Genomic DNA, 27,666 nt, shown 5'->3' with positions numbered 1-27,666 from the left:
TGTGTAAGTCATTTTGATGCGTCTTCACCTGTGTTTTTGTTAGAATCAATTTGATAACATCTATCGGAAATACATCACCTATACTGGGGGAGAAGAGCTTTTTGGTCTGCCAGTTACACAATATCCTCAGCTTCTTGAAATAAAGAAACAACTGAATCTTCTACAGAAAATATACACTCTGTACAACAGTGTCATAGAAACTGTGAACAGTTATTATGATATCCTTTGGTCGGAAGTGAATATTGAAAAAATCAGCAATGAACTCTTAGAATTCCAGAACAGGTGAGAAATAAGATATTTAGCATGCCCAGGGCCAGGGAACCTCCAACGCTTTCTTCTTTAATTGGCTGTGAAGTTCTCTTTTTGCCCCAGATGTTTCAGCAGCCCATCTTGGTGCATTGTTATTGTCCATTGTCATCACCCTTGTCAAATGGTATTTATTAATTAACCTGTGTGCAGGCTGGGAGCCCAGCATATCCTCTAAACCTGGATCAATCTTGTCAGGAGGAAGCTGATCTCTATAGCACACTTATCAAACATTGGCAGTTTATGTTAGATGACTTCCTGGAACAAAAGCAAGAGCCCCCTGATTTTTCTACATCACTTTTTTTAACTTAGATTTTTTATTGTGGTAAGTATCTAGATTGTACCACCTATATATGCGCGCGCACACACACACACACACACACACACACACACACATCCTTAACATTGCCATCAAGTTGATTCCAACTCATAGCGACCCTACAGGACAGAGTAGAACTGTCCCATAGGGCGTGTGCACACACACACACATACACACACATACACATATATACATGCACACACTCGTAACCTGTTGCCATCAAGTTGATTCCAACTCATAGCGACCCTATAGGACAAAGTAGAACTGTCCCATAGGGCACACATACACATATATACACACATATATATATTAAAACTTTTGCCATTTTAACTTTGTTTTACATGTTTAATTCAGTGGCGTTGATTACACTCAACATGTTGTACAACTATCACTATTACCCACTTCCAATTTTTTCCATCACCCTTAGCAGAAGCTCAGTGTCCCCTAAGCAATGAGTCTCCTTTTCTCTCTTTCTCGCTGGCCCCCCCCCCAGCCTAGTAACTACCAATAAACATTGGTCTCTACACGTTTGCCTATTCTAGATATTTCATGTAAGTGGGATCATATAATATTTGTCCTTCTGTGACTAATTTATTTCACTGAGCACATCATTTTAAGTGTTATACCCAAAGGAACTGGAGGGCCACTTGTTCTTTATTTCAGCTGACAACCTGATACACTGTGCCGTGCTTTGTACTAAGTAGGTTCTCAATACGTGTTTGTAGAATTGAATTGAATTGAAAGGCACCTCTGTCCTTCAAAACAATGTTTTTTACCTAGTTAATTGTTATGAGGGATTGAAAAGAAACCTTTCCTGATAGGGAGGAGTGACTTTCTGTAATATAAAAATCAGTATATTATGTTAACAGATATGCTCTGAGATGTGACATTTGGAAAATGGGATAGGTGTTGGAAGTGGGTGTGTTTGGTAGATGTGCTAACAATCTTGAACTGGAGTTTTCTTCCAGTCTCCGATCGCACTGACTTTTCACGTTGGCTTCCCTTCGCAGGTGTCGCAAACTGCCCAGGGCCTTGAAGGACTGGCAGGCTTTTCTAGACCTGAAGAAAACCATTGATGATTTCAGCGAGTGCTGCCCCCTGCTGGAGCACATGGCCAGTAAGGCTATGATGGCAAGGCACTGGGAGCGAATAACCGCTCTCACTGGGCACAGTCTGGATGTGGGGAATGAAACCTTCAAGTTAAGAAATATTATGGAGGCACCTCTTCTGAAATACAAAGAGGAAATCGAGGTACAGTTGATAGAAAGCATGACGTGGTGGAAGATTGGAAGGTCTCGTGGGACTTATTTTAAGAGCATTTCTACATTATGGAATGTTGGGTCAGTAAATCCAGTTAGGACAATTGAAACTCTTTTCCTGGCATTCATTCACCAATTCTTCAACAAGTGTTTATTGAGTGTATACTGTCTGACAGGGCCTGTGCTAGGTGCTGGGGATATAAGGATGCATCCTTGCATTAATAGATCATTAAATGATTTGTGGTTCTGTGGTAGAATTCTTGCCTTCCATGTGGGAGACCCAGATTCAATTCCTGGACAACACAGCTCATGCACTGCCAGCACTAGTCTGTCGGTGAAGGCTTGGGTGTTGCTCTGATGCTGAACAGGTTTCAGTGGAGCTTCCAGACTAAGACAGACTAGGAAGAAAGGCCTTGGTGATCTACTTCTAAAAATCAGCCTATGAAAACCATATGGATGACAACAGTCTGATCCACAACTGATCATGGGGATGGTGCAGGACCAGACAGCATTTTGTTCTGCTGTGCATGGTGCCACCATGAGTAAGGGGCTGATTTGAAGGCATCTAACAACAACAACAAATGATTTGTGTAATTAAATAATTATATAAGTAAAAGTATAATGATAAGGCATGGTATACCACTGAAGGAAAGGTATTCTGTTTTAAGGCGCCTACGATAAAGAGGTTTGACCTATTTGGGGGTGGTGGAAGGGTGATAAAGGTAGAGAAGGCCGAGTCACCTGTGTGGGACTGAGCAGGTGAGGGGAGTGTGCTTGTGTGGTGGGTGTAAGGGGCACTGAGTTGGCAAATGCTAAGAAGACAGATCTATGCAGGTGGAATGGCATGTGCTAAAGCTCGAGGTGAGTTTGAGGAACTGCAAGAAGGCTGGTGTGGATGCGGTGGAGGTGAGGGACAGTAAAGACAGCTGAGGCTGGGGAGGCAGAGGGGGACTAAAATAGGTCAATTTAGATCTTTAGAGTAATGGAGAGCCGTATAGCAGATGTGTTTAAGCAGGTGATGACATGGTTAGATTTACACTTTTTAAAGATCACTCTGGTAGCAGTGTAGAGAAAGATTTGGAGAAGGCAAATGGGGGGTGGAGCCCGGGTGGCACAGTGGTTAAGAGCTCGGCTGCTAACCAAAAGATTGGCAGCTCAAATCCACCAGTTGCTCCTTGGGAACCCTATGGGGCAGTTCTGCTCTGTCCTATAGATCGCTATGAGTCAGAATCGACTCAACGGCAATGGTTTTTTTTTTTTTTTTGGTTAAGAAGGGGGTAATGGGGAAACCAACTGGGAAGTTGTAAAAGTAGCCCAGGCAAGAGATAATGATGTGTTGGACAAGATGGGAGCTAGTGAAGCTAGAGAGTGGAGGAAAAAGTCAAGAGATCTTTAAGGGGTAAAACTGGGCAGAATTTGACAATGGAGTGATTGTGGTAGGAGAAAGAAGGGAAGGGACTGAGAATGAACCCTAGGGTTCTTGCTGAGAGATCCAAATGGGTCATGGTGTTTATCACTGAGATAGGGATTATCGGAAGTGGATTGGGTTGGGTGACAAAGTGCAAAGATCATGAGTTTGATTTTGGGTGTGAGTTTGACATTTCTTGGATTGTGTTTGGAGTTCCCTTGAAATATCCAAGAAGAGATGTCCAGTAGGCAATGGGATGTGGGTCTTACTTGGAAATATAAAAGGTTACTGAATGCATGGGCATAGCTGAGCTCACCCAGGGAGGGAGTGTCGTGTGAGAAGGTAAGAGGGTGAGGGCAGGGCTTGTGTAATGGTCCAGGAGAAGATGAGCGTGCAGAGGATGCAGACAGGTGGGAAGAAATGAGGCTGCTGCTAATTTCCTCCTGTCACACTTAGCTAAGTCAGAGACATGTTAAATTTTGAGTCTGTGCTACGAAGTTTCAAAATTTAAAAGGCTATTATATATCTTGGAGCCCTGGTGGCACAGTGGTTAAGAGCTCGGCTGCTAACCAAAAGATTGGCAGTTCGAATCCACCAGCTGCTCCTTGGAAACCCTATGGGGCAGTTCTGCTCTGTCCTATAGGGTCGCTTTGAGTTGGAATCCAACCATTGCTATGTTAATGGGTTTATCGTATATCTTGTTCATCATCTTCTTTCTGGAATAGTTTGGTGGGGAATTTTATAATTTAAGCCTCTGGTATTTAGTCATATCTCTATTTCCATCACTATCCTTAAGTCTATTATCTACCTATAAATACACAATTTATTATATTGCATTTTAAATTTAGAAATACAAATGTGTATTGATATACCTGAAGCAAATAGTGAAAGTAGGGCCTTTGGTGCACCTAGACTATTAAAAAAGAATGTGTGAGTTCCATGGACTAAAATGAGAGCTTACACTTTTGCTAGGACATCTGTATCAGCGCAGTGAAGGAGAGAGACATTGAGCAAAAGCTGAAGCAAGTGATCAATGAATGGGACAACAAAACCTTCACGTTCGGCAGCTTTAAAACCCGTGGAGAACTCCTCCTGCGAGGAGACAGTACCTCTGAAATCATCGCCAACATGGAGGACAGCCTGATGGTGCTGGGTTCTCTGCTGAGCAACAGGTAGGAAACCCGCCTCTCTTCTTCTTAGATTTGAGAATGATACAAATAAAGATGTCAAGGGAAATTAATAAAAAGTGCATTATAAAAATTCCCCCTCATTCCCTTTAGCCAATATTTAAAATACTGGTTTGAGTTTTAGCCTTTGACCCAGAACGTGAAATACTGTTTTTATTTCATTATCCTCTATTTGTGAGATGCCTCTGAGACCATCAATTGGACAAAATAACGCAATATGTAATTAGCCATTTGGATTTTGCTGAACATTTCAACTTTGTTGCTGACAAGCCTCTCTGTACATTTGACAACTCAACAGGCTCTAGAGTCCAGGGGAAAATATTTCTGAATTTCAGAATTATCATTCTGCTTGGAAAACCTGTTCTGCCAACATCTATGGACTAGAAACTTTTAGTTGTGTACATTCTTTAATGGGACAGCAGATCAAGGTAGAGAACAGATTTTGTTCAGAGAGAACCAATTTAATTCATGAAGACAGGAAAAATAGCAGACTGGTACCAGTTCCCTCCTGCCTTCTAGTCCTTGCCGCTGGGCTGGTGTGCCCCTTTAGTCTCATGATGTTTTATCGGCCTGTCTAATCTTTGGCTGAAGGGTGAACCTCAGGAGTGACTTCAATACTGAGCTAAAAGGGTGTCTGGGGCCTGTACTTGAATTAACCATTTTTAAATTATAAAAGCCAATGACATAATTCAAGTTGTAAGGAAATAGAAAGTTAACTAGGATTTTTTTTTTTTTTTTTGCTTTTTTTAAGTATGAAAACAACAGCAACAAGAAGAAATGCTGAACGTATTTCTCATTTTAGGTACAATATGCAATTCAAAGCCCAGATTCAAAAATGGGTGCAGTACCTTTCTAACTCAACAGACATTATCGAGAACTGGATGATGGTGCAAAACTTATGGATTTACTTAGAAGCCGTCTTTGTGGGAGGAGACATTGCCAAGCAGCTCCCCAAGGTTCTGGAGTTTTCTTTATGATTTCATCAGGTTTTATATTAGAAAAATATCCAATGAGTAATCATTCCTTTAAATATGCAATAATATTTCTACCCCTGTTGCCACCCTCCCCCCCCATCTTTTTGTTGTTGTTGATGATGTTGTTCTTCAAAGGGAGTGACTGATTATGGAAGAGAAGGAGGTGGAAATCAGAGGGTAAGAATGCCATAAAACTGTGAGCTTTGTAGGAAATGAAGGGTAAAACAACAAAGATTGAATGCCTGCATAATTGATGTGCCTCTTCAGATAATTTGAAGGTAGTATTTGGTATAGTGCAGAATTATAGTTATCTTGAGAATGGTAGTATAATTTGTTCTTCTACTACTGACATTTTAAAATAACACTCAATATATATAGCTTATGCAATTATATCCATAACGTAAAATTGAAAGTTGCAAATCTGCAGGAAAAAGGCTACAAAACAGAAAGGCTTCCCTCTCAAAATCTTAAGTATATTTTTTTCCATCAAACTGTGTTTTGAGATTTTTAAAAAACATTTTTATCAAATCTCAAGGATTCTTATCCTATTAGCTTAAATTGTTGGCAAAATTATAACATTTTAATTATGTATCTGGGTTTTGAAAGTGTGGTTATGTTGAGCATTCTCTTCACCTAGGTTTTCTAACTTTCTCTTTGTTTAGTTTTCAGGTTAATATGGAAAACAGATCTGTTAACAAATTGTAAGACAGACTTTTTTTTTTTTTTTTGCCACCAGTGAAATGTATCTGCTACACGTTCTTTCCTCCTTCCCTCCCTCCTTCACTCCTTCCCTTCCTCCATCCTTCCCTCCCTCTCTCCTTTCTTATTTCTGCATTTATATTTGGATATACTTTTCTTTTTTTTCTCTTGATAGATGGAGAAGAATTTCAAACTGGACTTAATGATGGACACTTTTACATACAATATTTATGTAGCTAGGTGGGGTATATACAATATATAATACATAATGTATTAATGTATATTAATACATATTTATATTTAATTTTATTGCATTGTAGGTGAAAGTTTACAGTGCAAATTAGTTTCTCATTCAAAAATCTATACACAAATTGTTTTGTGACATTGATTGCAGTCCCCCAATGTGTCAACACTCTCCCCCTTTCCCTTTCCACCCTGGGTTCCCTGGGTCCGTTCATCCAGTTTTCCTGTCCCTTCCTGCCCTCTCATCTTTGCTTTTGGGGACGTGTTGCCCATTTAGTCTTGTAGACTTGATTGAACTAAGAAGTACGTTCCTCACGTGTGTTGTTGTTTGTTTTATAGGCCTGTCTAATCTTTGGCTGAAAGGTGGACTTCTGGAGTGGCTTCAGTTTTGAGTTAGTAGGGTGTCTGAGGGGGCCATACTTTCAGGGGTTCCTCCAGTCTCTGTCAGACCAGTAAGTCTGGTCTTTTTTTGTAAATTTAAATTTTGTTCTACATTTTTCTCCCACTCTGTCTGGAACCCTCTATTATGATCCCTGTCAGAGCAGTTGGTGGTGGTAGCCGGGCACCATCTAGTTCTTCTGGGCTCAGGCTGATGGAGGCTGTGGTACATGTGGTCCATTAATCCTTTGGACTGATACTTTCCTTGGTGTCTTTGGTTTTCTTCATTCCCCTTTGCTCCGAACGTGATGGGACCAATATATGTATCTTAGATGACTGCTTGCAAGCTTTTAAGACCCCATATGCTACTCACCAAGTAGGATGTAGAACATTTTCTTTATGAACTATATTATGCCAGTTGACCTAGATGTCCCCTGAGACCATGACCCCCAGCCCTCAGCCACAGTAACTTGGTCCCTCAAGGTATTTGGATGTGTCTAGGAAGCTTCTGTGACTTTGCCTTGGTCAAGTTGTGCTGACTTCTTCTATATTGAGTGTTGTCTTTCCCTTCACCAAAGTTAACACTTGTCCACTGTCTATTTAGTTATTTCCCCTCCTTACCCCTCCCCTCCTTTGTAACCATCAAAGAGTATTTTTTTGTATGTGTGTATAAGCCTTTTCTTGGGTTTTTATAATAGTGGTCTCATGCAATATTTGTTCTTTCGTGATTGACTTATTTCACTCAGCATAATGCCCTCCAGATTTATCCACGTTGTGAGATGTTTCTCAGATTCATCATTGTTCTTTATGGTTGCATAGTGTTCTGTTGTGTGTATGTACCATAATTTGTATATCCATTCATCTGATGAGGGACACTTGGGCTGTTTCCATCTTTTTTATATTGTAAATAATGCTGCAGTGAACATGAGTGTGCATATGTCTATTCGTGTGACGGCTCTTATGTCTCTCGGAAATATTCCTAGGAGTGGGACTGATGGATGGTATGATATTTATATTTTTAGCTTTTTAAGGAGGTGCCATGTTGTTTTCCATAGTGATAGTACCATTTTACATTCCCACCAGCATTGCATAAGAGTTCTAATCTCCCCACAATCTCTCCAACATTTGTTATTTTTATTTTTTAGATTCGTGCCAGTGATGTTGGTGTGAGATGGTATCTCATTGTAGTTTTGATTTGAATTTCTCTAATGGCTAATGATCGTGAACGTTTCCTCACGTGTCTGTTAGCTGCTTGAGTGTCTTCTTTGGTGAAGTGTCTGTTCATATCTTTTGCCCATTTTTGAATTGGATTATTTGTCTTTTTGTTATTAAAGTTTTGAAGTATTCTATAGATTTTAGAGATTAGACCCTTGTCAGATATGTCATAACCAAATTTTTTTCCCCCACCTGTAGATTCTCATTTTACTCTTTTGGAGAAGTCTTTGATGGACAAAAAAAAAAATCCAAACCTGTTCCCATTGAGTCAATTCTGACTCATAGGACAGAGTAGAACTGCCCCGTAGGATTTCCAGGGAGTTGCTGGTGGATTTGAACTGCCGACCTTCTAGTTAGCAGACAAACGCTTTAACCATTATGCCACCAGGGCTTCTTTGATGAGCATAAGTGTTTAATTTTTAGGACCTTCCAATCATCTAGTTTATCTTCTGGTGTTTGTGCCCTGTTAGTTAAGGTTTGTATTCTCTCTATGCCATGTATTAGGGCCACTAGTGTTGTCCTTATTTTTTTCTTCCTTGATCTTTATTGTTTTAGGTTGTATGCTTAGGTCTTTGATCCATTTTGAGTTAGTTTTTGTGTATGGTGTGAGGTATAGGTCCTGTTTCATTTTTCCTTTGTAATATATTCTTATTAGTAAAATATAGAAAGCTTTAAACAAGAAAATAATTATTCCTCTCATCTCAAAATACTCTGAGTATTTTCTGAAAAATGTCTATCTTTTTATTTTGCAAACTTAGGGTCATAGTATAATTAATTTTGTATCCTTATCTTTAATTGTTTTATTTCTTGAGTGCACAACCCAATGCTCAAAGCAGAAAACTGGAAAAGTAGAAAACTGGATAAACAGAAAACTACATTTAATCATTCTGTTTAGAGATAACTGTTGATAATAAGTGGCATGTCCCTCCCTGCCAAATTGTCTTGTATTGTATTACTGCTTTTTTTTTTTTCTTTTTAAATATGATTTCTGTTTTTACTTAACCTTGGGGTTACAGGGTTGAGTTAAAGATTCTTATTTAAGAAAGAGAGTGATATCGTGCCAAAGGCCTTAGGAGACTTTGGAATAGAACGTGAGTAACATTAGACGTATACAGCTGGGGTATTAAGACTTGTGAGGAGCCTTGGTGGTGCAGTGGTTAAGAACTGGGCTGCCAACCAAAAAGTTGGTAGTTTAAACCCCCTAGCCACTCCATGGGAGAAAAATGTGGCAGTCGGCTTCTGTAAAGATTACAGCCTTGGAAACCGTGTGGGACAGTTCTACTCTGTCCTATAGGGTCGCTATGAGTTGGAATCGACTCCATGGCAACAGGTTTATTAAGACTTGTTAGAATTCTGGCGTTAGTGGGAGGGGCTCCTGTGCTGGTTCTGTGGTTGAATTTTTGCCTTCCATATGGGAGACTCAGATTTGATCCTGGCCAATGCACCTCAAGCACAGCCACCGCTCGCCTGTCAGTTGGGGCTTACATGTTGCCATGATGTCAAACATGTTTCAGTGGAGCTTCTAGTATAAGACAGACTAGCAAAAAAAGCCTGGTGATCTACTTCTGAAAATCAGCCAGTGAAAACCCTGGGATCACAACTGTCTGGCTGGCAGCCGATCATGGAGATGGTGCAGGACTGGGCAGTGTTTCATTCCGTTGTACGTGGGATTGCCATGAGTTGGGGGCTGACTTGATGCAGCTAACACCAAATGTGAGATGCTCTGTCACTGAGATCGTATACATACCCGAGTGTGCTCTTTTACCACGTTCTTATAGGAAGCCAAGCGCTTTTCCAACATCGATAAGTCTTGGGTGAAGATCATGACTCGGGCGCATGAACTGCCAAATGCGGTTCACTGCTGTGTCGGAGATGAGACCCTGGGGCAGCTTTTACCCCACATGCTGGACCAGCTGGAAATATGCCAGAAATCCCTTACTGGGTAAGTTTGCCGTCATATTTACCTTTGAAAGGTCTCTTAACATCTTAGAGATGAAAGGGAACAGAGAGACTAGGTAGTATGAACGAAGTCTACTTTATTTTGTTAATACTAAAGTCATGTTAGGAGTCCCTGGGTGGTGCAAACGTATGAGCACTTGACTGCTAACCAAAATGTTGGAGGTTTGAGCCCACCCACAGGTGCCTCAGAAGAAAGACCTGGTGAGCTACTTCTGAAAGATCAGTCACTGAAAACCCGGTGGAGCCTAGTTCTCCTCTGACACGCATGGTGTCGGACTCAATGGCAACCGGGGAAAAAAAAGTCATGTTGAAAGTTGTTGCACAGATAAAACTGAAGTTTGGAGCCTCGTATTCTCTTCAAACACTGACAAGGTCTTGTCCTGATGTTGCAATTATAGGAATTAAGATTGCTTCTATGACTGGGACAAGATCTCAACAAACATTCTCATATAGTCACTGCTTTTTAAAATTTATACACTTATTTTTCTGATTTGCTTCTCAGACAAACATTGAAAGAACCAAAATATTTCATGATACTCAGCCAAGAACAGTTGGAAACAGTGTATATTATACACAAACAGGCAAGATTATACAGTAATGAATGCCTCATATAATATCTATCCATTTACGCACCCACAGACACACACATACACACCTATACACGCATACAAGCATTTATGCACATACACACACACACATATACCACATCTCTATTTCTGTCTTTTCTCTTTCTTTTTTTTTCTTTTTATCATGGGTAGATCCTACTGTCTCATTCAACATTTTGCGTCATTTTATAACTCCTCAGAGCAAAAAGTCTACTCTAAAATGATGCGCAGTTTTTCCTGAACTTTCTTTCACTTTTGATTCTGTTGCCAGGAACAGGTTAATGAGCCACATGTATAAATAAGCACAGTATAAATCTGTGGGTGTTAATGTTTACACAAAACGACATTGTCCTGAGATGATAAGGGTCAGGGTTGCGAGGAACAGTCTTCAGAAAGAGCAGGTAATAATTTGACTGGTGGGCCAGCGGGAGTGTCTCCATGAAGAGAAGCTGTCTTCTCTGTGCCTTCCTGAAGCTTGGGCTGCCATATTGCCACGCCTCCTCCCAGTGTGAGTTACCCGGATGGAAAACATCACCAGGCCCCTCACGAGAATCAGAGCAGGGTGTTGTAAAGAGAGTAAGACGTTATGGGCAGAAATTCATAACTAAGTTATTAAGAGTCAAAATCAAAGTTATAAAAAAAAATAGAATGGGCATATTTTTAACAATGAAATTAGCATGTTTAAACTAAAACAAACTAAGGAAAACATAAAATCATAACAGTCAGCCTTTACGACAATGGAGGGGGAGGTTAGGACTCTGAGCAGCCTCTGTCTTATCCTGTCCCCTCTTTGAGGCCAGACTTTGTGCTTTTTCGCATCGCAAAAGTCAATAGACCCAATTGCAGCAACAAGGGCTCGTAATGGCTCTTAATGAGCATCCTGTGGGCGTGGGAGAGGATGCTGACAGCACACCCAGCAAACCAAAACCAAACCAACCCCTTGCCGTCGAGTGGATTCCGACTCATAGCTACTAAAGACGTGTCCATCTTCATTCCTCAATTTTGCACTTATCACAAACCTCCCCATGTAGCTCCTCCTTTTCTTTCCATCTTTCAACCTCTGAAACAAGTCCTCTCTTTTTGTCTAGAGTAATTTAGCTGTTTCCGTAAGCCTGGACATCCCACTCCAAAAAGAGAAGTCCAGCGGTTGCCTGAATAAGGGGCCATCAATAGTTCCTCAAGCATGCTTTTGGAGGTTGCCACCTGGATCCAGCATCTTATTCACATAACCCAGTTGCCAGCAAGTTGACTCCGACTTATGGCAACTCTATACGTGTCAGAGTAGAAATGTGCTCCATCGGGTTCTCAATGGCTGATTTTTCGGAAGTAGATCACCAGACCTTTCTTCCGAGGTGCCTCTGGGTAGACTTGAACCTCCAGCCTTTTGGTTAGCAGCTGAGTGCTTTAACCATTTGCTCCACCGGGGACTTATTCACATAATCACCTATTAAACCCACTCTTTTCCTAGGAAAAGAATTCTGCTTCTATGAAATAAGAATTTTTCCCCTATATTTTTCACAGGAAACAAATGAATAATACAAATGACAAGAGGAAAGAGAGAGAGAGGAAAAAGACTCACACGTTAAAAGGATAGTTGGTAAAATTAGAAAAAAAAAATCCTGTAATTAGAATCACAGTAATAATAACAAAATATGCTAGAAAATGAAGATAAAGAGCTATAGAAACAATGATAACAGTAAATATATCCATAACATAAGGAATCATCATAAAATAAAGCAAATATAAAAATGAAAGCAGGTAGATGATGGGTACACTCACTGGGTCTCAGTAACTCCCAGAGGCAGGGAATACTGTAGGTCTTTCATAAAGCTCATTCATAGCTGAATTTTGCTTCTGCTTCTGATGATGGATTTATTGAATTCCTTTTAAGAATACAATTCCAAGAATGAGATGCAGCTTTAAGCTGACATAGCATTGTGCTTGGAAACAAGCAAGACAAAACCAAACCACAAAACAAAAACAACCTCCTGTATGCATTTTAAACCCTGGTGGCTTAGTGGTTAAGAGCTACGGCTGCTAACCAAAAGGTCAGCAGTTCAAATCCACCAGGCAGTCCTTGGAAACCCTACGGGACAGTTCTACTCTGTCCCATAGGGTTGCTATGAGTCGGAATCCACTCGGCGGCAATGGGTTTGGTTTGGGTCTACAAAGGAAGAAAAAGAGTTTCTAGATTAAGCACAAAATGCATACATAACATTTGTGGAAAATGAATAAAATTGCCCCCCTTCTGAAAATTTTTTTTTCCCATCGGAACATGGAGTATTGGTAAAACTGGTAGCAAAACAAAAAGTAAAAACATTGATAAGTCTTGTGGGAAAATCCACCTGTCTCAGAACCTTTCACTTTTCCTATGCTGGTTATTTCCAGAAAGGCCTGCTTTGTGTGTTTAATAAGCTTATCTTCTTCCTCCCACTTAGATACTTGGAGAAAAAGCGACTTTGCTTTCCTCGGTTCTTCTTCGTCTCGGACCCTGCCCTTCTGGAGATTCTGGGCCAGGCCTCGGACTCACACACCATACAAGCGCATTTGCTGAATGTGTTTGACAACATTAAAACCGTCACGTTTCATGAAAAGGTTTGCCTAATGCTGATTGCTGGCCAGCAGCCACCACACCTTAGGAGCTCAACTGTCCTTATTAAGACAGTTGACATTGTGTTTACAAAGGGTTACTTCCCTGCCCATTAATTCTTCCTCAGTGACTAAACCAAACTTTGGGCCCAGTATGCCACGTGACTTCTTCATAGCCTAGGTGTAGATTTGAATAAACGAGGCCTGGTGGTACAACAGTTAAGCACTCCACTGCTAACTGAAAGCTTGATAGTTAGAACTTGACGATCGGCTCCTGTAAAGATTGCAGTCTACGAAACCCTATAGGGCAGTTCTACTCTGTCTTATAGGGTCACTATGAGTTGGAATTGACTCGAAGGCACACAGCTATAACAACCACCACCACCACAACAACAGCTGTGTGCCAGGCTGGATGCTTGACATGTTCCAAGGAGGAACATGTCATAATCAATACTGAAGTGGTTTTTAAGCAGCACAGTACTCAATAGAAATTTGGCGATTAAGCTGTCAATGATTTTGACTGGAATGATTATTTATTTCTTGTATTATGCACAAAGAGCATGGGAATGCAGATCAGGGGCTGACCTGCGGTGCACGGGAAGGCCTCCTGCAGGGGAATATGGTTCTTGGCCTGAATTTTGAGGGCTAGTGGAAGGTAGCCAGGTGGGTGAAGATGGGAACTGTGGGCCAGTCAGAAGGAAGGGCACAGGAAGGGCTTGGAGGTGTAGGCAGCCCAGGATGCCTAGAGTCACAAGTTTGAGGTGGGAGGGAGTGATGAGCAAAGGGAGAAAGGAAAAAGGAAGCATGGACCAGATTCCAAAAGGTAAGTGCATCACACCACAGAATTCTGCTTTTCATCCTGGATATGACCAAAGGCCATGGAAAGTTTTTTTTTTTTTCCACCCAGTTTATTTTTTAATTCTTTTTTGTTTTGTTTTTTACTAATTTATTTTTTGTTGTTGTTGAGAATATGCACAGCAAAACATACACCAATTCAACAACTTCTACCTGTACAATTCAGTGAGATTGCTTACAGTCTTCGAATTGTGCAGCCATTCTCATCCTTGTTTTGGGGGTGGTTCCTCCCCAATTAACAAACTCACTGCCCCCTAAGTTTCTTATGTAATCTTTTGAGTTCCTGTTGTCAGTTTGATCCCATGTAGATATATCTTAAAAGAGCTCAGTGCTCAAGGAAGACATTCTTTACTAAACTAAACTGTTTAAGCTAAACGGTTGTTTGGTTTTGAGAAGCCTTTAGGGGATATTTTTGGTTTAAGGTTTAACTATTATCTCAGGGAAATAGTTTCAGGGGTTCATCCAGCCTCCAAGAACAACTGCCCATTTTGCCAGGAGACCAGAAGAACTGGAAGGTGCCCGGCTACCATTAGTGAACTATAGATTCTATAGACGAATCCTGACCGAAAGGGGGAAAATGTAGGACAGAATTTTAAATTACCATGGAAGGTGTTTAAGCAGAGGAGTGACCTGATTTGTATAGATTTTCTGGCACAGTGTAGGAGGTGGAATGGAAGGGGGCAAGGAAACCAGTATCAGGAGCAATTGCAAAGTCAAGATGGAAAATGATGAACTGGTATAAGGAGGCCTTGACAGAGGAGACAGAGAAAGGGAGACAGGATGGATTTTAATGCCTTAAAATCAATGTTTCTTGTAGATCATTGTGGGATGTGTGGTCCAATGAGGGGACTGAATTAATCAGGCAACTCTTGCTGATATTCTTCTCAAATTCTTCTGCTACAGCTGATGATCCACCCTCTGACTTCATGGTCCTAGGCCGAAGCTTCTACTTGTCTCATTGTAGACTGAAGATAGTTTACAGTTCCTCGTTTGTCAATTGAATGCCCACGGAGTTTTAGCTTCTGTTCATAGGAATTACTTCTTAAATTGCATGGTTATTGTTTTCTGTTGTTCCTGCCATATGATCGCTACTACCAGGGAAAGATCTTGGTTTTGAGGGCCTTGAAGCTTATGCAAATTTTGTAAATCCTCTTTAAGAATATTACAAATATAATTTTATGTTCAGGACTTTGGAAGGGATCTGTGGAAATAAGGAGCCCTGAAGCTTAAGCCTCATTGGCTTCTTGGTAGACCACACTGGTCATCAACTAAGTAGGACTTCATTAGTACAGTTGTAAATATTAAGTATGCCGTGAATTACCAAAAGAACAAATAAATCAGTCTTAGAAGAAATACAACCAGAATGCTCCTTAGAAGCAAGCATGGCTAGACTTTGACTTGCTTACTTTGGACATGTCATCAGGAAGGATTAATTGCTAGAAAATACATCATGTTTGGTAAAGTAGAGGCTCAGTGAAAACAAAGGGAGCCCTCCATAAGAGGAATTGACACGATAACCGCAACAACGTACTCAAACATACCAACTCTCATAAACATGGCGCAGGACTGCGCAAGGTTTTGTTCTGTTATACATAAGATCACAATGAGTCAGAGCTGACTTGAAGGCAGCTAATGGCCACAGATATGAGCCTGAGAGACCAATATTCCATTTATCAAACAATAGAAACAATGACAAACAGTTACATTTGCTTTATAGTTTGCGTTATTTTAATTGGCATGGACAACCTGTGAGGTGGATAGGGAAGTCAGAGAGGCATAATTTGTAATGCCTGTTTATAGGCAAGAGATTCAGTCTCAGGGATGTTGCGTGGCCAGTGGATGGTAGAGCACCGTTGGAAGCTGTGTCTTAGAACTCCAGATGGCTGCTCTTCTTGTCACACCATGCTGCGTAGACGTGAAGGGAGATGACCAGAGTAAGAGCTGGTTTGAATTAGAGGACATTATACACAACCACAAGCTTCTGTAAAACATACGATGTTTATAGTACAGAGTCTGAATGACCGACTCATTGCTAAATCTCAGCTGGATAACCTTGTGCTGCAGAATGACAGACTCTTAGAGAATCTCATTTTATTTGGAAATGTTAGAGATTTTTCCATCATCCCATTTGTATTAAGTGTTTCTTTTAGAAAACAAGTTCTCCCCTCTTGAGTATAGATTATTTGGGATTGAGTTAGTATTCTTTTTTAGATTTCCTGGTTAACTTTTTTTTTATTGCTTTGGAATGGATTTTATATCCTATTTTACTTGTATCTTATGATATGTAGCTTAACTTTCTGAGAAGGATAACATTGGCAAGAGGGGAATGGAGGAAAAGTCAAAACTTATTTTTCGTGTTTTATATGAATATAACTTTTTTTTTGTTGTTTCTAACATAGATCTATGATCGCATGCTGTCAATTTCCTCTCGAGAGGGTGAGACGATTGAATTGGATAAACCTGTGATGGCAGAGGGCAATGTGGAAGTGTGGCTCAATTCTCTCTTGGAGGAATCTCAGTCCTCATTACATCTGGTGATTCGTCAGGCAGCAGCAAATATTCAAGAAACAGGTTTCCAGCTGATTGAATTTCTTTCTTCCTTCCCTGCTCAGGTCAGTGTATTCAAATTGGAAAGTATCTTTCATAGAAGAGTCATTTTAGATCTCAGACATAGACTATTTTAAGCTTTACAAATGGCTATAATTTAACTCTGGACAACTATAAAGATTTTCATAAGGATCCATTAAATATAGATAAGCTTATATATTTCAGCTACAGATTATTTGGTTCTATCTCTCTCTATATATCTATACTTACACATATATAAATAGACTTCTATATGTATTTGGTTGTAGAGATACTCAATACATTATATTTAACTTAAATCAGGTCTTTTTCTACTAAGTGTCTTTATTTATGTAACAATGTACATATATCATAAAAATGTATTGAGTGTATGCCTTACTAAAAAATGAGAAATATATCTCAGTATTAAAATTCAGGAAACAATGTTCTCTAAGTTATTGTGATCAATAAAGATTTTGTGAGTGTCTGCTGTGGACAAATACTGTGCTAGTTTTGATAAAACAAGTTTCAGACATATTCATTACCTGCAAGTAACTTAAAAATCTATCTAGGGAGAAACATGACTGAAGCAATAAAATTCATAAGAAAAAAAGATGTAGGCACTTCATGAAGCTCTACGTATTTAATTGCCAAATGAGCAAGTGAATAGAGTTTCCACAGGTTTGGAAACACATCAAGGTGATGTCATCAAGGATGGCTTTGCATTTGTATAATCACAACTAATAACAATCACAGCCAGTAACAACGTTTGGTGCAGCGTTTCATTCTGTTGTGGACAGGGTCACTGAGTTGGAACCGACTCGAAGACACCTAACAACAGGCACAATGTTGTAATTTCTCCTTAAATATATAAACACTCCAGAAGCACTCATAAAGCCTTTTTATTTCCATTAAGGTCGGACTATTAGGGATTCAGATGATATGGACACGGGATTCAGAAGAAGCCCTTACAAATGCCAAGTCTGATAAAAAAATCATGCAGAAAACCAATCAGTCTTTCCTGGATCTTTTGAACACACTGATCGACATCACCACAAAGGACCTGAGTTCTATGGAACGAGTGAAATATGAGACTTTGATTACTATTCACGTGCACCAAAGGGACATCTTTGAGGACCTGGTATGTGCTTTATAAATGCCGTGGCATATGCAGAAAAGCAAATATGAAACACTATCTGTGTTTACCCACCGGAATGAGTTTGACTGAATTCCGGGAGAAGGTTAAATTCAAGCAAAGAATCATCTTCATGATGAGAACTTGTTTATCAGATTTTCTTTTCAGTCTTTACCTGAAATTTTTGTCATATTCCTTTGATGGTGATTATTTAAGCAATTAGATTTTATTTTAAAATGTTTCACATGATTATTTTCTATGCTAAAATGTCATGTAGTATCCTGGAAAAGCTTTCATTTGTCTGGTGCTCCTTTTAGTTATTAACTGAAGATCAACAGCTTCTTGCTACAGAAATAAGTAATATTGCTAACAGAGGTGTTTAGTACTTCCTTTAAGGCTTTTGGTAAATCTCATCTTTAACAAGTTTTGCTACATTTTATGTCATTGATTGTGAATGGCCTTTTCTAATATAGGTTCTGGCACTTAGGTGTCATGCAGACTTTAAAGAGAGAACAAGGTAGAAAAAAGAGTTCAGTAGCTATAGAAAATGGGAAATGTGAAAAGAAATTAAATTTGCCCCTGCTATAGAATACGGCGTTAGATAGACGTAAAGGCTCTTATTTTCATAATAATTTTCTGTGTTGTGTGGCACCCCATTATATAAAGAAGATTATGAAAGATTGGTCTTGATACAATGGAAATAAGGCAGCACATTGGAGCTGTTGTCTGGCTAATCTCTTCTCTTAATAGTTAAGAACATCATTTGCCTCTTGGAGAAATAAAAGGCTCAGGATAATTTTAGACTTCTTATTTGTCAAAGAAAAATGATTAAAGTCGCTTAAAATTGTGGTTAAAAATTCTGACAAAGCAGTGCTAAGCGATAACCTAACAGCTTGCCATTTACATGAGAGAATGTGATGCTAGAAATGTTGACCCTGTGCAATTCCTATGAAAAATTATTAATGGATTAAAAAAACCCAACAGTGTACTTTGGCATAATCAGGAGATGTCTTTTTCCTAATGAGATTGTTTAGTTCCTTGTCTATGTCAAAGATGTTTTTCATAGACTGTATTTCATGGACAGGACTATGGTATTGGGTGTTTAATGGTGACATTTAGGAACCAACTATCTTATTATTGAAATACATTAAAAAAAAAACACAAAAAACAAACCAGTAGCCGTCAAGTCAATTCCGACCCCATGTGTGTCAGAGTAGAACTGTGTTCCATAGGGATTTCAGTGGCTGATGTTTTGGAAGTAGATTGGCAGGCCTTTCTTCAGAGGGACCTCTGGGTAGACTCGAATTGTCAACCTTTCAGTTAGCAGCCAAGCCACGTTAACCTTTTGCACCACCCAGGGACTCCATTGAAATATATAAAACCCGTTTCCACCAAGTCAATTCTCACTCATGGCAACCCCAGTTACATAGTAGAACTATTCCATAAGGTTTTCTTTGCTGTAGTCTTTATGGAAGCAGACTTCCAGGCCCTTCTTCCTTAATACTGCTAAGTGAGTTCAGACTGTCAACCTTTTGGTTAGTAGCTGAACGCAAATCATTTGTGCCATAGCACCGTTTAAACTGGAGGGAGGCTTAATTAGAGGTTTTTCTGGAATTTTCCCATCTGTCAGTTGGAATCGACTCGACGGTAACAGGTTTGGTTTTTTTTGGTTATTTCCTGTCTTCTAGACTATCTTTGCTGTTGATCAATAAATGAGTAGGTTAGATGGTTGGCTAGTTGACATCTCAGAACTAGATGGGTTATCTTTGAGTTACATTTACTGAGCTTTATGTTCCAAAAACCAAACCCATTGCCGATGAATCGATTCTGACTCATAGCGACCCTAAAGCACGGAGTAGAATTGCCCCGAAGGGTTTCCAGGGCTGTAATCTTTGCGGAAGCAGACTGCCACATCTTCCTCCCTAAGAGCAGCTGGTGAGTTCAAAATGCCGACCTTTGGGTTAGCAGCGAAGCGCTTAACCACAGTGCCATCGGCACCTTCTTATATGGATACGCATATGTAAGTGTATATATATACGCACACATATATGAATGATTACATCCAGACAAATGCTAATGTGTATATTTAATAAATGATTCTCATCTCCTTTTTAACAAATATCTCTTCGATTTCAGTGTCATATGCATGTCAGGAGCCCCACGGACTTTGAGTGGCTGAAGCAGTGCAGGTTTTACTTTCATGAAGATTCTGACAAGATGATGATCCACATCACAGATGTGAACTTCATCTACCAGAATGAGTTTCTGGGCTGCACGGACAGGCTTGTTATAACTCCACTCACAGACAGGTGAGGGCAGGATTCTGGGACTCCGCCCACACTCCCCCCCAACCCCGGCCTCCCTCTGATTTTATTCTCTTGAGTTTCTTAAGGGATTTTTGCTTAATATCTCATTCAGGGTTTATAGACGCTTTTATACCAAAGCCTTTGAAATTCTGCATTTTTAGCTTTACATGTGTATTTCCCCGTGGGAGTTAGGTGTGTGACTTAAACAGTCCTAACTTTACTTGCCTTCGGTCTTACAGAGACAATGTTTAAATGATCTCAAAAACCAAAAACCAAACCCACGGCCATCGATTCGATTCTGACTCATAGTGAACCTATAGGACAGACTAGAACTACCCTACAGGTTTCCAAGGCTGTAATCTCTACGGAAGCAGACCGCCACATCTTTCTCCTGCGGAGCTGCCAGTGGGTTTGACCTGCTGACCTTTCAGTTAGCAGCCGAATGCTTAATCACTGCATTACCAGGGCTCCTTAAATGACCTCAGTGGACATTAAAAGGGCAAGAAAGTGAATTAATGAATTAATTGCTGTATGTCCACAGGTGCCAATCACACAGGGCTTTGAGGGCTGCTTAGCGAATATGGTGCATATTATCATTAACTAATCAGCTGCCATTGAATTGATTTTGACTTTTGTTGACCCCATGTGTGTCAGAGTAGAACCATATACCATAGGGTTTTCAATGGCTAGTTTTTTGGAAGTAGATTGCCAGGCCTTTCTTCTGGGGCACTTCTGAGTGGACTTGAACCTTCAACCTTTTTGGTTAGCAGCAGAGAGTGTTGAATGTTTGCACCACCCAGGAACTACTCAAGTACAAAATAAATACTTGCTGAATGAATGAATGAAAGAAATTTTTATTTTTAAAGTAATAATGTTGAAGTAAGTGGTGAAAAATTTAAATGGTACAGAAGGACATAATGTAGAAAGCGTGAGAGGGAAAACTTTACTAGTTTTCAGAGGTAACCATAGTTACAGTTTATTTTCTATCCTTCCAGAAATGTTTAGTGCTTACATGTATGTTACAATTCTTTTTAGTTTTAATAAGTATCATACTATACAAACTTTCCACAATTTCATTCTTTCTGTATAAAAAAACTTGAGAACTTGAACAGCAAAACAAGTATTGTATTTATAAGTATGTACATGGAAGAGATTCTGAAGTTTGAATTTCAACTTGTTTCACCTTAAATTCTCACTTGCTTGTTTTTCTTTAACTCCATTATGTTAGAATTTAGTCATCATTTTTGGCTTGTCATTGGGATTCTGTTGCAAGCTTTGCTGCCATTTTACAAAAGGAAATTCCTCACTAAAATGAATACTTAAAAAAAGAAAAACCAACGACGGGGGCACTGACACCTTGTCAGACTTTTTGCTCACTGCCCTGTGGAAATTCAACACTGCAGCAGCTGTGGTCGCTGGGAAGCTTGATGCCAAGTGGGTGGAGTTGCAGACATTTCAGATGATTAAAAAAAGCCATTATAATCTAAAAACATACAGTGCCTTACTCCAAAAGCTCATGGTGTTTCCAATGACCAGTCTTTCCTTCCACTTCTGAGCACAAACACAGATGCCTGGGATTGTCTTAACTCCTGCTGTCACTTAAGACAGAGGACAGAAGGCTGACAGAGGCATCTTACCTGCTTGATAAGAAATGTGGACAGGCCTAGCACATATGTCTTTCTCTAACATATCGTCATAGCATCTCTGAGTTATTCCTCAGGCTTGGCCACTTGAATCTGCCCTTTGAAGCTGTAGAGTCTTGGAAAGATATCTGACCTCTCTGATTCCCATCTTTCAGAGATGTAGTGAGACCAGAGGTAATTACCCAGCATGGGGCAGGGCTCAGAGTAAATATTAGTCATTACTATTATTGTTGCTATAACTATCACTTTCTTAATCCTTGATAACACAATCTTTAGTAAGCTTTGCTTTCAGTTCTCCCTAAGCATGTCTAATAAGCAAAAAGTCTGTGACTAAACAGAGTTCTCAAGAAGAAATCCTTGCTGACGTCCATATCATTGTTGTCTCAGGAAGGCGTTCAGAATTTTAGAAACAAGGCTTTTTAAGAACGATAACCAGAGCCACTCCTTGTTTCCATGGGATGACCTGCATCTACAGTACCATGAATACCTAATTTTAATGTTGGTGATGGGTTTGGTTAAATCAGGTGCTGATGAGCCCAGGTCCTGGTGTTGGTCACAGTTCATTTGGTGCTGTGTGGTCACATTCTGCATATAATTCCAGTAAGAACTAGATAAAAGTGTTATAACTGGACCAGCACAAACTATTTATTAAACAAATGCTCATAGAGTGCCAGGTTCCAGGTGTTCAGCACATAGTTGGAGGTACAGCTGTGAACTAGGCCCAGCTCCTGACAGCAGAGAGCTGACAGCAGTCTGGTGGAAAGGCAGAAAACTATAACAGAGCTGCAAAAAGGCTACTAAAATGTATAAAATTTCAAACTCTGTTTATTTATGACACCATTTTGTTTTAAGAGCGAAGAGATTGGAAAGGAAAGCAGAGAAGGTGAGAGAGAGGTACGCATACATGTAGAATAGTCTGGAAAGAGTCTCGTAAGCATATATTAGGGTCACTCTGACAGACCCCACTTATCATTGAAAGCAAATCGTAGACATAGTTTTCGTGCCAACATAGCAGTTAGACTGAATCCCATTTAGGTGAAAAACACGGGACAATTCACCTAACATGCCCCTCCCCCCCATATAAACAGAATGATTTATTTTTGTCAACTTAACACATTTGTTACTTCAGAAGGCTTACGCCCATAGTCTCATGGGACATCTTGGTCAACTGGCACAACACAGGCTATAAAGTTGATGTTCTACATCCTAGTTTGGTAAGTATCATTTGGGATCTTAAAAGCTTGTGGGCGGCCATCTAAGGTACAACTGTTGGTCTCTACTCGTCTGGAGCAAAAGAGAAAGAAGGAAACCAAAGGCTCAAAGAAGAAACCAGTCTACAGGACCAATTGGCTACATGATCTACGGCCTCACCTATCCAGACACTAGAAGAATTAGACGGTGCCCGGTTGCCACTACCGACAGTTCTGACTGGGGCCACAATAGATAGTCCTGGATAGAATGGGAGAAAATTGTAGAACAAAACTCAGAATCTTAAAAAAGGCCAGATTTATTGGACTGGTAGTGACCTGGGGAACCCTTGAGACTATTGCCCTGAGATACACTTTAAACTTTGAGCTGAAACTACTCCTGGACATCACCCTTCAACTAAATAACAGATTGGCTCATAAAATAAACAATATCACCTGTGAGTACTGTGTTCCTTTTATATGTATGTGTATATATAGTCTATATAAGACCAAATGGTAAACATTCACCCTAAAGCGAAGAGGAGATGGTCGGGGGATCAGGGAAGCAAGAATAATGGAAATGGAACAACCAGAATGGAAATAATGAGAATGTTGATACAGTACGGAAAATGTAACCAATGTCACTGAACAATATGTGTAGAAATTGTTAAATGGGAGCCTAATTTGCTGTGTAAACTTTCACTGAAAACTTGATAAAATATTAAAAAAAAAAACTTTTGCTACTGCAGTTTAAATATGAACCAAAGCAATTCCTGTTATGAGGCAGGTTCGGGCAAAAATGTCTAACGCTAATGCGATCGGCTGCTAACGGGAAGGTTGTAGGTTTAAGACCACCCAGAGGTGCATCAGAAGAAAGGCCTGGTGATCTACTTGCAAAAAATCAGCCATTGAAAACCTTATGGAGCACAGTTCTACTCTGACACACATGGGGTCACCATGATTTGAGGAACTTCACTTCTTTGCTCTGGCAGGGCAGCCATGCACAGAGCCAGGCACCCACATCAGCTGGGCCAGATCTCAGCTCCCCCACTGCTATCCTGAGAAAAATTAATCACTGAGAGCCTCTTTCCTCATCTAGAAAATGGGAAAAATAACAGTAGCGACCTCCTCGGGTTCTCTGGGGATTAAATGAGTTAATCTATGTAGAACCTGTACTGTTAGCTGTTGTTATTACTGAAACTCTGCTTTGAAAGTGATAACAAACACACGACAGAAGAAACAGGACCTCGGGTTAAAATGCGAAATCAGTGAGGTCAGGCTTATTCCTCATTTCATACTCGTATCTTCTTCTCTGAGGTATTCAGGCACAATCCAGGGCTGAGTCATTTATCTGCTTTTCAGAGACCTGTTTCCAATACAACTGAGACTCTGAAAAACCCTGAGTTGGTGTGCACACTGCTTCTTTCCACCCCTTATGCTGGACAATCGATTTATTTCCCTTGAAATCTTTTTCAAGTCCAGACGAATGCTTCATAGTTTGGCCATAGAAAGCCTTGAACGGTGTCATCTTATAAATTGTCTCCTTTTCCAACATGATGCTGGACAGTGGAGAGAGATTTTTCCTTCACTGGCTTTCTTGCATTCTCCCACCAGATTCTTTGTTTTGTTATATTGTGGCACAGTTCAAATCCACCAGCCACTCCTTGGAAACCCTGTGGGGCAGTTCTGCTCTGTTCTGTAGGGTCCCTATGAGTTGGAACCACCTTGACTGTACCTAATGACAACAGCATAGTAGGATACAGTAGATTTGTGTAGGTCTAGTAGATGCTATGAGTCGGAATCCACTCGACGACAGCGGGTTTTTTGTTTTTTTAGTAGATGCTCAGGAAATATATTTAAGATTTGATTATCTAGTAGGATATGATTTAAACCTAACATGGTCCATGGTCCCTGAGGAGCCCTGGAGGTGCAAATGGTAAGTGCTCAGCTGCTTACGAAAAGGTTGATGGTTTGAGCCCACCCAGCGGCTCCATGGGAGAAAGACCTGGTGATCTGCTTTCGTAAATATTAACCTGTGCCTATTGCCATCAAGTCGATTCCGACTCATAGTGACCCTACAGGACTGAGTAGAACTGCCCTATGGGGCTTCCGAGCGTGTAATCTTCACAGAAGCTGACTGCAACATTTTTCTCATAGGGAGCAGCTGGTGGGTTTGAACTGCCAACCTTTTGGTTAGCAGCTCAGTGCTCAACTACTGTGCCATCAGAGTTCTTCGGAAAATATTACACACCAGAAAACCCTATGGGGCAGTTTTACTCTGCCACATTGGGTCACTATGAGTTGAAATCAACTTGACGGCACCCGACAACAGCAGAATCAAACGGGAATTAATCTACTTAAAAGGTTCCCGATGTGTCTCACAGAATATTCTGTTTTAGATGTAGATAGATTCCTGTGAAGAAAAAGGTTTACCACTGTTGAATACATTTTGGAAATGCTATGTACTATTTTTCATACTTGGAGATTAAGAAAGCCTGCAAAATTCAGGAACGAAGAAAGCTGTTTAGTCTTGTTAAGAATTCTCAAATTTATTTGACCACAGATGACCCCTTCCTTTTTTCTCGACACATTTGATTGCACATAAGAACAAGTGCATTTTCAGATGTAGTTTTGGAAATGTTATACAGGGACAATGGCCCCGAACTTTTGTTTGTTTGTTTTTTTAAATCTTGTGTGAGTGTCATTTCACTGTGATGCTTCAGAAGTATCTTCTAGCTGCCTGTGGTCCAGTTCTAGCAATGTTTCTACCCCTCAAGGTGTTACATCACGTTGGCTCAAGCTCTGGGGATGAGCATGGGGGGAGCCCCCGCTGGACCTGCAGGGACGGGTAAAACAGAAACGACCAAAGATATGGGACGATGTCTTGGGAAATATGTCGTGGTTTTCAATTGTTCAGACCAGATGGATTTCCGAGGGCTTGGACGGATTTTTAAAGGTGAGCGTTGTATTTTTTACTTGATGAGAGACTTCAGACTTGTCTTGTGAAGATTTATTTTTTAGCAGTTTGCTACATTTCAGCCTCATTTTTCAACTTTGTAAAACTTTTGGAAAATCTTGAATCTTAACAGTGTGATGTGAACCCAGTTTTAACCCCACTTGCCTTTTGTAATGTTCCTTTGTTACTGCAGATTGGATGTTTATAGATAAAGTGCTGAATTGAGAGCTGTTTGGGGGGCCTTAAAGCATGATCTGTTTGTTCAACTTTATTTTTGAATGAACTTACTATCTCTGTCTTGTCTTGGCAGCTGCATAATGCCTTTTTCCTTGGAGTTCCAAAATTAGCTACTAATTGAATTTTCTATTTAATTTCCTTTCTAAGGACTGGCACAGTCTGGATCCTGGGGTTGTTTTGATGAATTTAACCGTATCGATCTACCCGTTCTCTCAGTTGCGGCCCAGCAAATTTCCATTATTCTGACATGTAAAAAGGAGCATAAAAAATCTTTTATTTTTACTGATGGAGATAATGTGACAATGAACCCTGAGTTTGGACTTTTTCTAACCATGGTAAGGAAACATGAGAACAGCTACTGAATCTTTGTATCACAGTTTCATACGTCTCCCTGGTCATGTACCATCTAATTTCCATTAACAGAAATTGGGATTGTAATTTTCACTCTTGTTTGAAAGCCTTTGGTGTTCGACAGAGCTCATAGTAATAACTCATGGGTTAGACTCTCCAGTTAAAAGGAGAGTGAGATTGGTAAATAGGCTCTGTGGCTGTCATTCCAGATTTGTTGTATCTACATAATGAACCTTTTACTATCATACTGATGGTCATGTTGTCCTGGGTTCCGATCATTCATCCTTGGGTTTTATTTTCTGTTCAGAATCCTGGCTATGCCGGGCGGCAGGAACTCCCCGAGAACTTGAAGATTAACTTCCGCTCCGTGGCCATGATGGTCCCTGACCGTCAGATTATCATACGGGTGAAGTTGGCCAGTTGCGGCTTCATTGACAACATCGTTCTGGCTAGGAAGTTTTTTACGCTCTACAAGCTGTGTGAGGAGCAGCTCTCGAAGCAGGTGTGACGTTCTGAAGGACTCTCTGTACTTACTATGCATATTTCATTTTTCTATTCAGCTCGATTTTCTCATTTTGAAAAACTGTAGCCTTGGGGCTGCTGACAAAGTACCTTGTTGATGCAGACTAGAAAGGAATATCATTACAAAAATAACTTGAGTGTATGCGCTGCTGAAGTGAGCACAAGAAAAATACGCTTATATGCATAGTTTGATTAAGTACCTTTGAAGAAATGAATACTTATAGCATAGAAATGAATACTATCTGAACTGATTTAAGAGCCAAAGAATTATGGGTATTCATATTTGCTGCTTATACTACCTGTACATTGATCCTACTATGTGTTGTCGTGTTTTTTTATATATATATTTTTATTGTACTTTAGATGAAGGTTTACAGAATAGTTTCTCATTAAACAGTTAGTAGGCATATTGTTTTATGACAGTGGTTAACAACCCCTTAGTACACAGATTATTTTATAACAGTGATTAACAACCCCACGACTTGTCAACACTATCCCTTCTCAACCTTGGGTTCCCTATCACCAGCTTTCCTGTCCCCTCTTGCCTTCTAGTCCTTGTCCCTGGACTGTTGTGCCCCATTAGTCTTGTTTTGTTTTATGGCGCTGTGTAATCTTTGGCTGAGGGGTGAACCTTGGGAGTGACTTCATTACTGAGCTAAAAGGGTGTCCGGGGGCCATACTCTTGGGGTTTCTCCAGTCTCTGTCAGGCCAGTAAGTCTGGTCTTTTTTTGTGAGTTAGAATTTTGTTCTACATTTTTCTCCAGCTCT

The 27,666-nt window shown here is 40.1% G+C and overlaps 1 protein-coding gene across 1 annotated transcript in view; it reads left to right on the top strand.

Moving 5' to 3' along the window:
* The window catches only part of DNAH5 (dynein axonemal heavy chain 5), a 251,935-nt gene that overhangs the window by 70,711 nt on the left and 153,558 nt on the right, over positions 1-27,666 (top strand). Inside the window, exons 27-38 of the mRNA XM_012557737.1 lie at positions 44-282; positions 1,636-1,876; positions 4,265-4,464; positions 5,282-5,435; positions 9,767-9,930; positions 12,991-13,147; positions 16,396-16,608; positions 17,478-17,702; positions 19,833-20,005; positions 25,610-25,788; positions 26,173-26,360; positions 26,684-26,878. Coding sequence (XP_012413191.1) covers positions 44-282; positions 1,636-1,876; positions 4,265-4,464; positions 5,282-5,435; positions 9,767-9,930; positions 12,991-13,147; positions 16,396-16,608; positions 17,478-17,702; positions 19,833-20,005; positions 25,610-25,788; positions 26,173-26,360; positions 26,684-26,878 — 2,328 coding nt within the window. The remainder of the gene's footprint in view (positions 1-43; positions 283-1,635; positions 1,877-4,264; positions 4,465-5,281; positions 5,436-9,766; positions 9,931-12,990; positions 13,148-16,395; positions 16,609-17,477; positions 17,703-19,832; positions 20,006-25,609; positions 25,789-26,172; positions 26,361-26,683; positions 26,879-27,666) is intronic.

This window comes from Trichechus manatus, unplaced genomic scaffold (genome assembly GCF_000243295.1).
Source record: "Trichechus manatus latirostris isolate Lorelei unplaced genomic scaffold, TriManLat1.0 scaffold00116, whole genome shotgun sequence".
Classification (NCBI taxonomy): Eukaryota; Metazoa; Chordata; class Mammalia; order Sirenia; family Trichechidae; genus Trichechus; species Trichechus manatus.
Note: the sequence above shows the minus strand (reverse complement) of the source record. Positions and strands in the feature narration are given on the sequence as shown.